Here is a 17,030-nt window from a genome sequence, read left to right as displayed (position 1 = left end):
TTCTTTTGTGCGTTTCTTTATAGGTCTGGATCCAGCGTATGAAAAAAAGTTGATTAATAGCAAGCTGAAAATTTCTTAATAGCTTAAGGGTGTCTAGTCGGGCAAACTTTGATGTATGGGAACACTGGAACAGGGGAAGTTTTAATTGTGGAACAGATTAAAAATTTGAAACGTCAGACTACGAAAACGTCCCATGTATTTTGTCGGACAGAACTTCCAATTAATTTGTTACCCTTTCATTAAACTGTCCTGCAAAAATCAGACTGCTATTTATCACCAACTGGGCATTTTAATGAGTAGAACACGTAGAACATGTCAAATGACAGGAATTATGACAGGTGATAAATAGCAGTCCGATTTTTGCATGAGAGTTTAATGAAAGGGTAACAAATCAATTGGAAGTTCTGTCGGACAGAATACATGTGACGTTTTCGTGGTCTGACCGTTCCAAATTTTTAACCAGTTCCAGAATTAAAACTTCCCCTATTCCAGTGTTCCCATACATCAAAGTTTGTCCGACTAGACACCCTTAAGCTATTAACAAATTTGCAGCTTGCTATTAATCAACTTTTTTTTCATACGCGGGATCCAGGCCTATTAGCATTAAAAATGTATTTTTCTATTTATGCAATATTTGTTTCCATTTTCTGTTTCTTCGTCTAATATTAGAGCAATTTTTATTAACGTTCAATTTCAACATTGTTCACTACACAAAGCAACCAACTAGTGTGCATTGGCTCCTTGCCCGTGCCTTGCCGTGGCCGGTCCCGTTTTTTGCACGTCTAATGAGAATCAGGCTTAAAAGTGATCTAAATCGCCTTGAAGCTTTCGAAACGTGGTGCTACATATATAAGAATTGTAAAAGTTTCTTGGGAGGAGAAGATTCGAAACTCCACGATACTAGAACGTCTCAGCAAGACTACTGAGATCATAAACCGCATCCAGAAGAGAAAGCTGGAGAACTTCGGACATGTAATGAGAGAACCCACATATAGGTTGCTAAATAATATTATGCACAGGAAAATATCAGGCAAACGCAATCCAGGACGACGAAATACTTCATGGATGAAGAACTTGCGAGATTGGTAAGATGGTAAGGTACTGACGCAAGCATGCGATTTAGGATGAAAATTGAATAAAATAAAGTAGCTATGATGGTAACCAACGTTCTGAAATGACATGGTACATGAAGAAAAAGAACAATATTTTTTTATTGGAGGATTAACACATCTATGGAAGATTGTTACTCCATCTTTTACATAGTCATCTAATACTCCTTTTACACTTTTGGTGAGTTGGTTCATGATTAGATTGAGAAATATGGGGCTTATGGGGCTTAATTTCGCCAAATAAATATCAACAGAAGGGATGAAGTCTAAGTTTACTGCACTTTAAAAAATCATGAATCAAAAGATGCAGATAATATAGTACGATCCAGCTCATGAGTCATATCCTACAATTATTTCTAAAGATAATCCATAAGAGAATTTACAAGCTATATAAAAGTCAAATTTCACAGATATTGCGACCATTGGGACGCATATGCATGTCTCATTGATTACGAGAAAGCTTTTGATCGAGTGCAACACGAAAAGATGTTGCCAACACTAAAATAAGCAGAAATTAATAAACAAGATATGAAAATAGTAATCTTCTTCTTCTTCAGGGGCCATCTCCGCTACGGAGGTTGACAATCATCATAGCTATTTTAATTTTTGAGGCAGTAGCTGTAAATAGTTGTTTTGAGCTGCATCCAAACCATTCTCTCAGGTTCTTATAATAGATGAAATTCGTCTTATAATAGATGGAAAACTTACAGAACCTAGACATAAGCAACGGAATAAGACAGTAGGACTCGTTAAGTCCTATGCTCTTCAATTTAATCGTGAATAAAATCGTCAAAACCGTTAACAAAGGAAGAGGATACAGAATAGGAAACAAAGAAGTAAAAATACTCTGTTACGTAGACAACTCAATATTGATAGTCCAAGATGAAGATAGTCAGCAAAGATTAATCCACAGATTTAACATAAGAGCAACAGAATTTAATATGACAATTTCATCTCAGGAAACTAAAACAATAGTAATCAGTAAAGTTCCAATCATATGTAAAATAGAAATTGATGGCATTAATATTGAACAAGTAATGGAAGTAAAATACCTTGGAATTACACTGTCCAGCTACGCAGACCTGGACAAATAAGTAATAAATTAGGTAAAAAAATCAAATAGAAAGGCAGAATGCTATACAGGGTGTATCGTTAAGAATCTCCAATCTGTGAGTTGTAGATTCTAGACCTTACATTATTAAAATTTAACCCAAATCAATAATATAACATGTGGCTTCTTACCGAGTTACAGAGTGTTTTATTTAATAATTTTAAAATTTTTCTTACCCAGTACTTTAAACTATTTGACGTTTCCTTTTTATACTTGGCAGAAAGTGTGGGTAATATACACCCTACTAAATTATGATAAATAAACGTTTCTAGCTACTACCAGAGGCGTCCGACAGGGGAGAGTGAATGGTTAACCCTTCCCAAATTGTACGCCACTGGAGAAATTACTATTTTAGCGCAATTTTTCGATTCTCCAATACTTTCCATGTAAATCATATACTCTTCATTGGTAACGATGAAGTCATTAGTTTTCGAGATATTTGAAGTTAAAAATAAAACGGCACAGTTATTTTGATTAATTCATGATGTGATTCATATCATATTTAATATTTAAAAACTGTTTGTATTAAGTACTTTAAAACTATTCGACGATTCCAACCCAAGTTTTTAGAAAGTGTAGGTACTGTACACTCTTCTAAATTATGTTAAATAGTCGTTTATGGCTACTATTAAGGGCGTACGATAGGGTAAAGTGACTGGTTGACTCTTCCCAAATTCTACGCCACTGACGGAATTGCTATTTTAGTGCGATTTTTAGATTTTTCAATACTTCTTATGTAAAAAACATACTATTCACTAGTATCGATAAAATCATTAGTTTTCGAGATATTTGAAGTTAAAAATGAAGCGACCACAATACATTAATCAAAATATATGTGACGTTTCATTTTTAACTTCAAATATCTTGAAAAATAATGACTTTATCGTTACCAATGAAGAGTCCATTACTTATATAGACAGTATTGAAGAATCCAAAAATTGCGCTAAAATAGTCATTCTCCCAGTGGCGTAGAATTTGAGAACGGTCAACCATTCACTATCCCCTGTCGTACGCCTTTCGTAGTAGCTAGAAATGTTTATTTGCGATAATTTAGTAGGTTGTATGTATAATAGTAGCCACACTTTTGCTAAGTATGATAAGGATAAGTCAAATAGTCTTAAAGTACTGGGTAAAAATAATATTTAAATTTTTAAATAAAACACCCCGTAACTCAGTAAACAGCCATATTTTATTTAAGTGATTTCATTGTTCAAGTGATTTTATTTAAGTGTCTAGAATCTACAACAAATAAGACTAATAATGACATATTATACATTCATTAGAAACATATTCTGTTGGAGGAAACGGAAGAGATGAGAGTACTAAGAAGAATTGCAGTAAATACGCTGAGAGATTGAAAGAGAAGTGAAGACATTAGAATAAAATGAAGCGTACCATGTATAAACGAATGAACACTAAATAGAAAAAAAAATAATGGAATAACCACATAGTCAGAATGGGGGAGACACGTGTGGTCAAATAGCAAGAGATAAAGAAATCGCCAATCGGTAGAGGAAGTATCGGCCGACCGCGCAAAAGATGGAATGAAAACCTTCCATAGAGGTATCAATCCGCTAACGAACAAACAGAATTGCTTATAAAGAGGATAAAGAAGAAGATATAAAAATAATTAGAACCCTTTATTGGAATCAGCCGCAAATCTCAGAATCCAGTTTCAACCGTGTGATATAGCCTTCCCCATCACAACACAAATGAAGAAGTTTTCAAAAGAATGAAGAAGAATCGAGAGGTACTGACTACCATCAAATCTCAAAAGCTACAATATAGGTTGTTCAATAAGTTTTGCGGTTCGATAAGAAAAATACAATCTTGTGATTTAAAATACACTTTATTATTTAGTATGGTCTCCCTGCCCATCAATACATCCAACGAGATTCCAATTTATAAATTCCTGCAGGAAGGATCTGGACAACTGCAAAATACACTGGACAACTGCTTCCACAGCTGTTATGTACTCATCGTTTGATGAAAAACGCTTTTCACGCATAATATTTTAAGTTCTAAACAAATGGAAATCGCTAGAAGCCAAATCTGGTTAATACTGTGGATCTTTCAACAATTCGAACTTTAATTCATGGATTTTAGCCATTCGCAGAATGCTCATATGACACGATGCATTGTCCTGATGAAAAATGATTTTTTTCTTTTGCAAACCGGGTCTTCTTTCCGGATTTTTTTTCTTCAGCTGGTCTAAAAGGTTACAATAATATCCAGAATTTATTGTTTTATTACTTGTAAGTAATCCACAAAAAAATGTCTCTCATATCCCAAAAACTGATGCTAAAACCTTCTTTGCCAAGTTCTGGAAACAAACTCGTGTCGGAGCCGAAAAGCCAGGATCTACCACTCTTTAGCCTCATATTTTGATTCAAAATCATGGTGATAGACCAAGTCTCATCCATTGCAATGAATCGACGCATAAAATTTACTTAATCATTTCGAAAACTCTCTAAATGTTGCTGAGAAAGTCGTATTCGAATGTGTTTGGGTTCCGTTGTTAGCAAATGCGGCACCCACTGTGAACACAGCTTTTTTAAATCTTATACTTCAGCCAAAATATTAATTCCGCTGTCCAATGAGATGCTTATGGATTCTGATTCTACTAAATCACTTTTAGTCACTCAATGAGTTTCCAATATCATGTCTTATATTTTTTCTACGATTTCTGGTTTTGTTGACGTTTTTCGACGTCCTTGACGTGGATCATATTCAAGACTTGTACTACAAGTTTAAATTCAGCAACTCATCTTTCTACTGTAGTAATTGAAGGCAAAGAGTCCTTATACACTTTCAACATTCGTTCATAAATTTTATTTGCTTTTAAACTTTCCGAAAAAAAAATTTAATCACTACACGATACTTGATTATTTCCATTGTAAAAAATACTGTGGCACATCGATACTAAATGGCTTCTAAAAAATAATGAATTGACAGATTGAAATGAAGCTTCACATACGTTTATATAAAGAGTGTAACAATATAACAAAACAAAATTAGGCTAGTAGCAAGTCCCTCTTTAATCGAACCGCAAAAAATGCGAAATTAAACCAGGTATGCGCTCCTATAAGCGATTCTGCAAGGAAAAGTATTTGGAAAACGAGATCCAGAAAGAAAAAGAACATTCTGATTAAAGAAACTCAGAACATGGTTCAGTGGAACATCTGTGAAGCTTTTCTACGCTGCTGCAGATAAGATAAATATTTCCAGGGGCTTAATGAGGCTACCTGTCATATTGCGTTGCCTATCTCTATAGTTTCTGTATCCACCTATCCTGATTTGTATTTTGGTGTTGTGGTAAATGTTTTTAATAGTGTTTGTAATATCTAAAGGAACTTCTCTATTATATAGAAAATGTATTACATAATTGAGTCTCTCTCTGCCAAATGCTTTCTTTAAATCAATGAGATACAAAAATGCTCGTATATTATCCTCCTCTTGGTGTGCCCATCCTTGACGAATGTTGACAATCTTCATGGCAATTTTTATCTTCTCTGCAGCAGCTCGGAAAAGCTACACATATATTTTTTGTTGAACCAGGTTCTGAAGTTCTTCAACCAGGATATTCTTCTTCTTCCTGGACCTCGCTTTCCTAATATTTTTGCTTGTAGAACGGCTAGTTAGCCCAGTCGGGATAGCATTTGACCTTGCATTAGGAGCTGCCCCAAATTTTATTGTGCAAATTTAAAATCTCGACTGAAATCCACAGTTGTGTTAGCCGTCATCTTGATTTTAAACCAGAACGGTTTTTGCTCAATATCTCCACCATTTTCAACTTTTCGACAAAAATTGTAATAACTAAAATTGTTGAAAATGTGATTTTTTATAATTTCATTTATTACAATTTTGTTCGTGCAGTCGATATTTTTCGAGTTGGAAAATGACGGAAAATATTGACAGTTAGAGCATACTAATTGAATTATCTCGTTTAATATTAGTTTACAACAACAATGAACCTATGCAAAAATCAAGAGAACTAAATTTTATATAATTTTAATTTCTTTAATTTTTTTGCTAATTTCAATATTTAAGGTAGTACGTATGCGGTAAAAGCGCGAGCGTAAGACCAGGGCCCAGAACACGCAAAATAGAATTCTATTTTGCTGACGTCACAAAAGAGAATTTGATAATGGGAGAATCGACGGTTGCTAGGCAACATGACGTCACTAAAATAGAAATCTATTTTGCGTGCTCCCACTGCTGATTGATTTTATATAAATTGTTTTTGTTCGATGTCTACGCCATTTTCAATTTTTCAACAAAAATGGCCAAAACTAAAATTGTTCCAAATATGATTCCTAAACCTAAATCCCTACACCTTACGGTAGAAGGGATTATGATTATGATTATATATATATGGTTCCTAAAATTTCTTTTTAACAATGTTTTCTGTGCTGTTGATATTTTCAGAGTTAAGTGGAAAAATAATAAAAAGGGGTGGGGGGAGCATAATTATTGAATTAAATCTTGTTTCCGAGCTGCCCCAAATTTTATATTTCTAATCTTTAGGGGAGGTCATTAGTAGGGTAAATTTAAAATCTCGACTGAATTCCGCCGTTGCGTTAGCCGATATTTTGATTTTAAAGGAGAACCGTTGTTGCTTAACAGGTTCACTGCCAGGCGGTCGTATACGACCGCCAGTTCAATAAGTACTACATGCCACGGCGGTCGTATACGACCGATTTGATATGGTCTGTCATATAATTCCTGTTTTGCCAGAGGGTGTGTAGAGAAGCTGAATTATTGCAGTATTCGACCGCTATGGCATACAGCCGTCACATATACATATCAGTTTTCATTTTGGCAGAATAGGGGAGACTGAAATGATATCGAAATTTTGACATGTCTTTATTTTGAGTAAAAAATTTAAAAATGTAAAAACTATTCATTCTAAACTAAATAACATACAAAAGGTAAATAAGAACATGATAGAAATTAAAAATTATCACTTATTTGGAATGTTTGTTGAAACCAAAACCAACCATCATTTTACCGCGACTTCCCATTTTATTTCAAGAAATAATAATTGTGTTTACTATTATATAACTGTGTACGAATTATAGCCGTGTATCCCAAAATAACACGAACACTTTGTCTTACTAACAATGAAACCTTACTGATAAAATATTAGTCAAATCAACCACTCAGCGGAATAATGCACAACAAGTCTCATCATGAACAGAACGACCGCCCCACCGACCGCTTGACATCACGGGAATAAGTATGCCGCCCTCGCCCCGGCGGTCGTATTCGACCGCTGACATATTTTTCCAAAAATCTGGACTAATAAACAAAATTGGCAAAATATTAGTAATGCAAGTATTTCAGTTGGTTGCCAGATGAACTTTTTTCAACCTGGCACCAGGGACTTTTTTAAACATCTTTTTGTGGCAGTCAACCTGTTAATATCTCCGCCATTTTCAACTTTTCAACTAAACTGGTACGACCTAAAATTGAAGGAAATGCAATTTTCGTAATTTCTTTTGCAGAATTTTTATATGCCATCAATATTTTCCGAGTTAAGGGTGAAAATAATGGAAGAGGTGGGGAAGCATAATTAATTATTTGTCTCGTTTATTATTAATTTTACGACATAATTGTACATAAACAAAAATAAAGAAAATTATATTTTATACAATTTTTGAAACTTTCGATGAAACACCAACCAAACTACATAAAAGATATAAATAATAACTTACAGGTATAAAGATTACTCAATTTAATTAACTAGCGGGTTTTTTGGTTGAATTTGCCTGTCAATTTGTAGTTTAAGTTTTATGTAATTTAATATATTTTTGTTTCAATATTTTTTTTACATTTTGGAACCTGTTGGGGGGAATTTCCCCATTCACCCCCCTCGTAGATCTGCCACTGGTTCTCTCGAAAAATTTATTTATTTATTTATATACGGGATTACCCCTATTACAAAACATACAGTATAAAATCAATCTCTCACTAGAGTAAAATAAATCTTAATTACACATTAAACAAAAACGAAATATTAATATTAATATGTAGTTATCTATTACACATTATTACATCTATTACACAAATCAGTTAGAATAAACAAAAAAGTACCTGTCAAGCTCTTTTAATCGGATTCTTAAAAGCAGCCAAGGAGACACCAAACATGTCCAAGTTATTCTCGTTTAAAATTTTTAGTGTTCGCTCAATGGGCGAATGCATACCATAGTTTGTTCGATGAAACGGTATATAAAACAAATCAACATGTCTGAGACTTCTGGAGGGAACATATAAATTAATCGATTGGAGAAGTTCAGAACAACAAATTAAACCATTTATTAATTTAAACACAAATACCAAATCAGAGTTATCTCGTCGAGATTTTAATAAATTTATGTTGCGCGTTTTTAAAATATAGGTATAATCATAATCAAATAGAGGCAGCTGGTTAAATGTAAATTGTGACTCTGATGAAGAGATAATAACTAGGATCGAAATATCAGGGAAGGCTTTTATGACCTGGAAACCAGTTTTAAGTAACAGAATCCTGTCGATGAATATTCGAAAGAAGGTGCTGAAATGTTATGTGTGGTCTATCCTATTGTATGGTTGTGAGACATGGATGTTAAAAACCACAATGCTAAACAAAATAGAAGCATTCGAATTGTGGTGCTATCGACGATTCCTAAAGATATCGTGGGTTTCGCACACTTCCAATGAAGATGTTCTTCAAATGCTGAATTCAGAACGTCTGCTCATAAGCATCATAAGGAGACGAAAAACAGAATACTTCGGCCATATAATTAGAGGACCTAAATACCACCTGCTTCGCCTTATAATACAAGGAAAACTGGAGGGAAAGAGATGGATTGGTCGAAAGAAACTTTCATGGCTGCGTAATATTAGACAATGGTGTGGCTGCACAGTAGAAGAATTATTTCGCGCAGCAGCCGATAGAGAGAGATTTCAAGAAATTGTAAACATGATGAAGGCCAACGTCTGAATACAGACAGGGCACCTAAAAAAGAAGAAGAAGGTATAATCATGATTAGTAATGCGTATGTTTAATTTTTATGCACAATACCTCAAAAATTTATTCTGCAATCTCTCCAACGTAGTAGAATGAGCTTGGTATTGTGGAGACCATACAATAGATGCATATTCCACTTTAGATACAACCAAAGCATAATATACTGTTCTTAAAGCTCATACAGATAGTCTCAGACAGTTGCGAATGATAAAGCCCAAAGATTTTAATGCATTCACTGTTACATTATTTATATGTTGCACAAAACGCAACTGCTCATCAAATGTGACTCCTAAGTCTTTTATTGTTTTAACATAAGACAATTCATTTTCATTAATTGTGTAAGAAGTATCATATCTTTTATTACCTCTAAAAAAGCTTATATAACAAATACTCAACCGGTCTAAATCTTCTTGAATTAATGTTACATCAATATTTGAATCTACGGATTTAAATAATTTCAAATCATCTGCAAACATCAGGAAATCGCAATTTCTAAAACACTCTGATATATCGTTCACAAATATATTAAATAACAAAGGTGAACAGTGAGCTCTTGGGGTACTCCTGATGTCACATGAATTATATTTTAATTAAAACAACCTATTCTCACCTGCTGTGTGCGGTCTCTTAAAAAGCTATTGAACCATTGTAAGGATTGATGACTGAAGTCAAAAGCATTTAATTTTCCTAATAAGATGTTATGATCTACTCTGTCAAATGCCTTGGAGCAGTCAGTATAAATAGTATCCATCTGACTTTTATTCTCCAGCGCGTTTAATATTTTTTGTTCAAAGAGTACTAAATTTGTTACCGTTGATTTATTCTGAGAAAATCCATGTTGATTGTGTATTAGACACTCTTTACAGTAAAATTTTAATTGATCGTTCATTAGTCTATCAAAAAGTTTTGGTATACAGGATTGCTTACAAACGCTTCCATATTTTTTGTTATGTCTTATTTATTACCTGATTTAAAAATTGGGCAGATATAAAAGTGCTTCCATAAAGTTGGGAAAACTGATGTCTTTAATGATGACTCAAAAAGAAGATATAAAGGATTAGTTAGTGAATATACACAGTTCGTTAGAAAGTAATCGGGAATACCATCTGGACCACTGCTTAACTTATTAGGTAGGGATAAAATGTTGTTGAAAATATCTCTCGCTGATATCGAAAAATTAGGTATAAAAAGATTGTTGTTTCCCTTTACTTCCAAGTTATTATTATTTGATTGTGGCTAATAAACTGTTGAAAAAAATTGACGGAAACTGTTTGAAATCTGTTGTCCGTTTATTGCTATAGCATTACCATTGTAGTAAATCGCTATTACAACACCTTTAGTCCTTACACTTTTTGCTGAAAAGTTGAAAATGGTGGAGATATTGAAGAAAAACCATTGCTATAAAACCAATCAGGTCTTACGCTCGCTCCTTTACCGCATTCGTACTACCTTATATATTAATTTTAGCAAAAAAATGAAAGAAATCAAAATTGTATAAAAATTAATTCTCGTTATTTTTGTATAGGTACATTTTTGTTGTAAAACTAATAATAAACGAGATAATTCAATAAATATGCTCTAACTGTCACTATTTTCCCTCATTACTCGGAAAATATCGACCTCAAAAAAAATTGTAATAAACGGAATTATAGAAAATCACATTTTCGATAATTTTAGTTGTTATACTTTTTATCGAAAAGTTGAAAATGGCGGAGATATTGAGCAAAAACCATCCTCATTTAAAATCAAGATGACGGCTGACGCAATGGCGGAATTCAGTCGAGATTTTAAATTTACACTACTATTGACTTCCTCCAAAGATTAGAAAAATAAATTTTGGGGCAGCTCCTAATGCAAGGTTAGGCCTATTATTCGTCTAACCTGACTGGACCAAGTAGGAATTTATATCTGAATTCATTTCATTTCTATTATGCTCTAGTGATTTCTCCGTAATATTCTTTATGACGAATATCGCATCTCTACACGATTGCCTTATGGCGCGTCCGCATTGGTAAATGTTTCGTGCGTATTGAACTAATGGTTCGTCGCAAAAATTTGCGTCGAAAATGTTTACCAGTGCGGACGCGGTGCTCAGATCATTTGATCTTCGCTCGAAAACGATAACCGGTGGAGGGTGTGCGTTGTGTGCGTCGAAAATTCTTGCGTCCGATTTATGCGACGAACACGTCCACAATAGCACAATTTACTTCGAGCACGCAAATATTTGGGACGAACAGCTGGTACGCACGAAAAATTTACCAATGTAGACGCGGCATACACCTTATTTATCTGCTGAGCTTATTCTGTGATTCATTATGTTTTACAAAATTTGCAAAACAACGAGTATTTACAATAGCCTTCTATGTTGGATCAAACCAGTACTATTAATTTTTTTAAGCAAATTTTATTTATTGTTTTAGTGAGTAATACAATATATTAAAATTCAAATATATTTTTTTTAATTTTTATTCCAAGTAAGTACCATAGTTGGCACAAAAATATATGATAAAACAGAATTGACAAATAAAATAAATACTTTTATAATAATGGATATTTGTTATTGCCAATTTCCTTATAATTTGTCAACTATATGGAAGAATAGATAATTTAAATGTTGCCCCTTCTTTGTTTACAAAATTAGAATAAATTCTTTAAGGTCTTCGCGCAATATCGCTTAAAACCTCATTATGAATATTATAAACGAAACAAAGTCAAAAAATTAATGTAATAAATATTTATAAAGCGTCCATATTATTTTCTGCGAAACTGCAGGCCAGACTTTTCCCTCTAAATAAACTTTAATTACCTTAAAAGTAAATTAAAGTTTGGTGATTTGGCGCGGGTCGTACATATACAGTAATAAACTAGTCTCTGTAAATTAGAGTTTTACTATGTAAGTTTAAGTGCAGGACCGGAAGCAGGGTTTGCACAATTATTTTTCGGCAACTTTCTTTACACTTAATAAAAAACGACTTTTTGGTTAATAGTGTTCTGAAACTAATTTCCTGCGGAACTATAAACTTACTATTTTTATTTGGAGATCACTAGTTGAAATTACGTTAATTTTGACATTTTGGCATAAACTTTTTAGGACATTTCAACTTTTTAAAAGAAAACAACTTTTTACTTGTAATTGATAATGAAAATTTAACACTTTTGTCTTTCCGTTTTTTTTTTATTTTTAAGATTAAATCTGTATTTTCAATTCCTAACTGAGATCTCTAGCTTGATGTTATAGCTCTCTATTTTAACTTGGTTTACTTATAACACAGTGTAAAAAGGGAACCTCTATATATACTGTGCTTATAATAAGATAAACAATACACTAAAAATTATTAGCAGATAAATATTCGCTCCGTGAATGACTGACGCGACACCTAGCGTAGTCGCCTGAAATTTTTGGCGAACACAATTTGACGTTAAACATATGATACTCATACGACATTTTTGACGTGAATGTAATATTTATTTACCATTTTTATTAAAATTTATTATACAAACAATAAGCTCGAGTGTTAAATAAACGTCAAATTAAAAAGCGAATATTTGGAAGTTGGCTGAAGGAAATATCAATTTTATGGGTTTTCTTCACTTTTTCGTTAGAGTTTCGTTGTCGGTGTTACCATTAATTAAGTGTACATCGAAATCAATTAGGTAGTGTGAATTATTAGTACCAGATTTTAACATTACCTGGGTTTATTGAACTATTAATTTTGTGTTTTGTGTGTAACACAAAATGGAAATAGATGATGATAGAAATATATCACCAGATCGGGGAAGGAAAGAAAGTCAGTATGAAAATATAAATATAAACTCTCCGGCATAAAATTCGGCCACCCAAAATTTTTGATTAAGTTTGACCATTTATGACTTTATTATTTGTACAATATTACAAAACCAACTGGCAAGCTTTCAGAGAAAGGGTTGAAGCAAATATTGAACTAAACGTATCACTAAATGCACCAGAAGAACTAGAAAAAAAATCCAAAATTACACAACAACGATTCAGGAATCTGCATGGAAATCAACACCTCCACCAACAAAAGCAAAACAAAAAATTAATTGTCCAATAAACGTCAGAGAAAAAATATAATTGAAAAAAGGTATCTGAGTAGAACTTGGAAGCAAACTAGACATCCAGATGACAAGTTAAGGCTCAATAGAGGAACTACTAAAACAACTAAAAAATAAGAGCGTTCAAGAATACCTAGAAAATTTAACGCCGTCAGATGCCAGCGATTATGCTCTATGGAAGGCTATAAAAAAATTAAAACAGCAACATCGTCATATCCCACCAATTAGAAAATCTAAAGGAACATGGGCCAGAACAAACAATGAACAGGCAGAAACTTTCGGCGAATACCTAGAAGAAGTTTTCAAACCTATACCAGCTGCAGCAACAAATAACGATCAAGAAATCTACAATTTCCTACAGAACCAAACCCCGACAGTAGAAAACACACTAAACGCTTCACCCAATGAAGTTCAAAACATAATCAACAATAATCTAATAAAAAAGAAAGCACCTGGCTGTGATTTAATCACAGGTGAGGTAATTAAAAATCTACCTATCAAAGCAATTAAAATGCTAACTCAATTGTGTAATGCGGTACTAAGGCTAAAACACTTCCCAATCCAATGGAAAATTGCGGAAATTATCCTTATACAAAAATCAGGAAAACCTCCAAATGAGCCCACTTCATATCGACCAATTAGTTTAATGCCAGTAATGTCTAAGATCATGGAAAAAATAATAGAAAAAAGACTTCTACAAATACTAACAGACAGAAATATGATACCCGACCACCAATTTGGCTTTAGGAAAGAGCATGGTACCGTCGAACAAGTTCACAGGGTGGTCAACGTTATAAATAAAACATTTGAAGAAAAAAGTTACTGTTCAGCAGCATTCCTCGATGTTAGTCAGGCTTTTGATAAAGTTTGGCATCAAGGACTGTTGTATAAACTGAAAAAGAACTTACCAGAGGAACTATATACACTCCTTAAGTCGTATTTATCAGAAAGATACTTTCGAGTGAAGTTTGAGTCAGCCTATACAACTATATCCCATCAGATCAGGGGTACCGCAAGGAAGCGTTCTGGGACCACAACTGTATCTGATTTACACAGCCGACTTACCCACAAATCGTGATACAACGACCACCACCTTTGCAGACGATACTGCAATCCTAGCAGTACACAAAAATCCCGTCGAAGCTGCTGCAAAACTCCAGAGAGTATTAAATCAAATAAATACATGGGCACAAAATTGGAGAATTAAATTGAATGAACGAAAATCAAACCATATTGTTTTTACAAAATGTCACGGTGCGGTGAATCACCTTCAGTAACAATAAATCATAAGGTAATTCCCTCAGTTACCTCTGTAAAATATCTAGGCATGCACTTGGACAGGGGATTAACCTGGAGAACCCATATATGGAACAAAAGGAAACAACTGGGTATAAAATTTAGTAAGCATTTTTGGCTTCTAGGGAGTAAGTCTCAGCTCACGACAAGAAATAAACTGCTAGTCTACAACACAATATTCAAATCAGTCTGGGCATACGGTCTGCAGCTCTGGGGGACAGCATCCAAGTCGAATGTATCCATAATTGAGAGATTCCAGTCCAAGGTGTTACGTTCAATAATCGATGCTCCGTGGTTTGTTACTAACAGGGATATTTATAATGATCTGGAAGAGAAAAAACCGTCAGTGAAGTGATAGTGGAGTTAAGTGCAAAATACATCGTACGCCTTGAAAGCCACGCGAATGTGCTTGCAATTAATTTGTTAGACAACAGTCAGGAAACAAAACGGTTAAAGAGACAGACACCATTAGATTTACCGCACAGACATTAATATTGTTACAGTAGTTAAGTTAATAATATGTAATACAGTAATTTAATATTATCTCTATAGAGATGTGTGGCGCTGGTCACAATATCTTCATGTCATTATTTCTCAGATAAAATGTGCCTATTTTTTAATGTAATAAAAGATTGCCTAATAAACATATATATATATATATATATATATATATATATATATATATATATATATATATATATATATATATATATATATATATATATATAAAAAAATTATTTGTACTCCGGTTTTCAAGATTCTTGCATCAGTTTGTAGGTACATGTATTGATGTCGTTTGTTATTATTCCGGTAACAAAAAATATTTTCCGCAAATCGCCAGGAAATTTTGACATTCCTGTCAAAATTTCTTGAAGAAAAAGTCAGGACTTCCTTACTGTAAGGAAATGTCATTTCCTTACTGTAAGGAAATGATATTTCCGTACAGTTGTTAGTGTTCTACATAAATGATAGAAAACACATTGCTATTAAAACCTTGTAAATTACCTTACTTACTTACTTACTTAAGCCGTCCTCTTGTACCTTACGGTGTCGAGGTAAGTGGAGAAATGAGAGACGTCTCATTTCTCATTTCTCCTTGTAAATTACCTTAATCATTAAATTTTCTTTATCTGGAGCTTCCTGGATAAATTTTTCAATTTCTTCCTTCGTTAAAATCTTAGATTTCTTTGCCCTATAACCTTGAGCTTGCCGTTTCAATAAAGAACGAAGTTTTGAGTATGTAGATATATCTATATTGTGTTTAAGTGCAAGGGTTGACTTCAGCATTGAATAATTGGCCCATAATGTTGAAGATTTCATCTTTAAACAAAGGTCTAGGAAGTATGCCATTACAACATTTTCTGAGAAAGAACTCGTATTTTTACTCATGCGATAATCCATAAAACGTCTGTATGCATTTTCGTACTTTTCTCTTGATTTCTTTGGCAATAATTCTAAGGAAGCAGTATTCACTGCCTCAACCAGCTCTGGAGGAGTCCCAGGAATGGAAATTTCATCATCACTTATCATTTTACTTTCGAGAACACCAGCAATTAAATTTATAAGCGTCAAGTTTGACAATTCAACCTCAATACGTTTCCATAGTAACCCAAGTAATTTTATTAGGAATTTCAAAGCACCATTTATTTGGGAATAAAATTATCGCGTTTTTTTTAAATCAATCAATATCTGTCGAATTTTAAACGATTTGCGGAAAAATAGTATGTTTACCTCGTAGGAAAAGCCACATTCCTGGACTCTGTGTTGCTAAGTCTCGGCTTGCGCCTCGACTTAGCAATCTTCACAGTCGTCCAGGAATGTTAAGCTTTTCCTACCCGGTAAACAATGTACTATTGCTTAGATGGCATTATACAGGAATGAATGAAAGCGTTGTATTTTCTCCTAAATTTAAAAAATTCTCTGGAAAAATTGGATAGCTGATTTTGTTACATATTCCTTTTGTATTATCCTGAAGTTATCCCTAAGATTGTGTTTTTTGAATTATCCGAATATCCCTTTTCTTTTTTAAAAGCTGTAAATAAAAACACTGCTTTGAAGTTTTACTTAATTAAAAATATCAAATGCGCTAAAATTAACACAAAACAAAATTCACAACAAAACAAAACAATTCAATAGCGGGTATGTCTACCTCTCGCGGCAACGACTGCTCGCAATCTGTTTGACATCGAATAAAAATGTGTTATGCTTGCCTGGGGAATAGCCCGATATTCCTCTACCAGGGCTATAACTGTACCAAATTTTTTGGAGGCCTAGGAGACAGCGAATACCTATTTTTAATTCATCCCATAAATGCTCATTAGGATTGAGATCTGGGCTGCATGCGGGCCATTCTACTCTGTTCAATGTGTTCAATCCAACCTCTATTTAAGATATTTATGTTTATGAGTCAATCAGTGTTGTTATTTAC

General features: G+C 33.5%; 1 protein-coding gene across 1 annotated transcript; it reads right to left on the bottom strand.

The window, feature by feature from the left end:
* Nucleotides 1-15,424: 15,424 nt before the first annotated feature.
* LOC126880682 (uncharacterized) lies at nt 15,425-16,377 on the bottom strand. Its single transcript, XM_050644731.1, has 2 exons — nt 15,710-16,377; nt 15,425-15,607 (listed from the first exon to the last, which is right to left on the bottom strand). The coding sequence occupies exons 1-2, from the start codon at nt 16,130-16,132 to the stop codon at nt 15,560-15,562; spliced, it is 471 nt and encodes a 156-aa protein (XP_050500688.1). The 5' UTR covers nt 16,133-16,377; the 3' UTR covers nt 15,425-15,559.
* Between the last annotated feature and the right edge of the window lie 653 nt (nt 16,378-17,030).

Source organism: Diabrotica virgifera, chromosome 2 (genome assembly GCF_917563875.1).
Source record: "Diabrotica virgifera virgifera chromosome 2, PGI_DIABVI_V3a".
Classification (NCBI taxonomy): domain Eukaryota; kingdom Metazoa; phylum Arthropoda; class Insecta; order Coleoptera; family Chrysomelidae; genus Diabrotica; species Diabrotica virgifera.
The sequence above is the reverse complement of the archived record's forward strand: the minus strand, read 5'-3'. Positions and strand labels throughout refer to the sequence as shown.

Coding starts and splice junctions, on each gene's coding strand:
- LOC126880682 (XM_050644731.1), bottom strand. CDS start 16,132: ATGATAAGTGATGATGAAATTTCCATTCCTGGGACTCCTCCAGAGCTG. Junction 15,608..15,709: donor AAGAAAATTTAATGATTAAG/GTAATTTACAAG, acceptor TAAGTAAGTAAG/GTAATTTACAAGGTTTTAAT.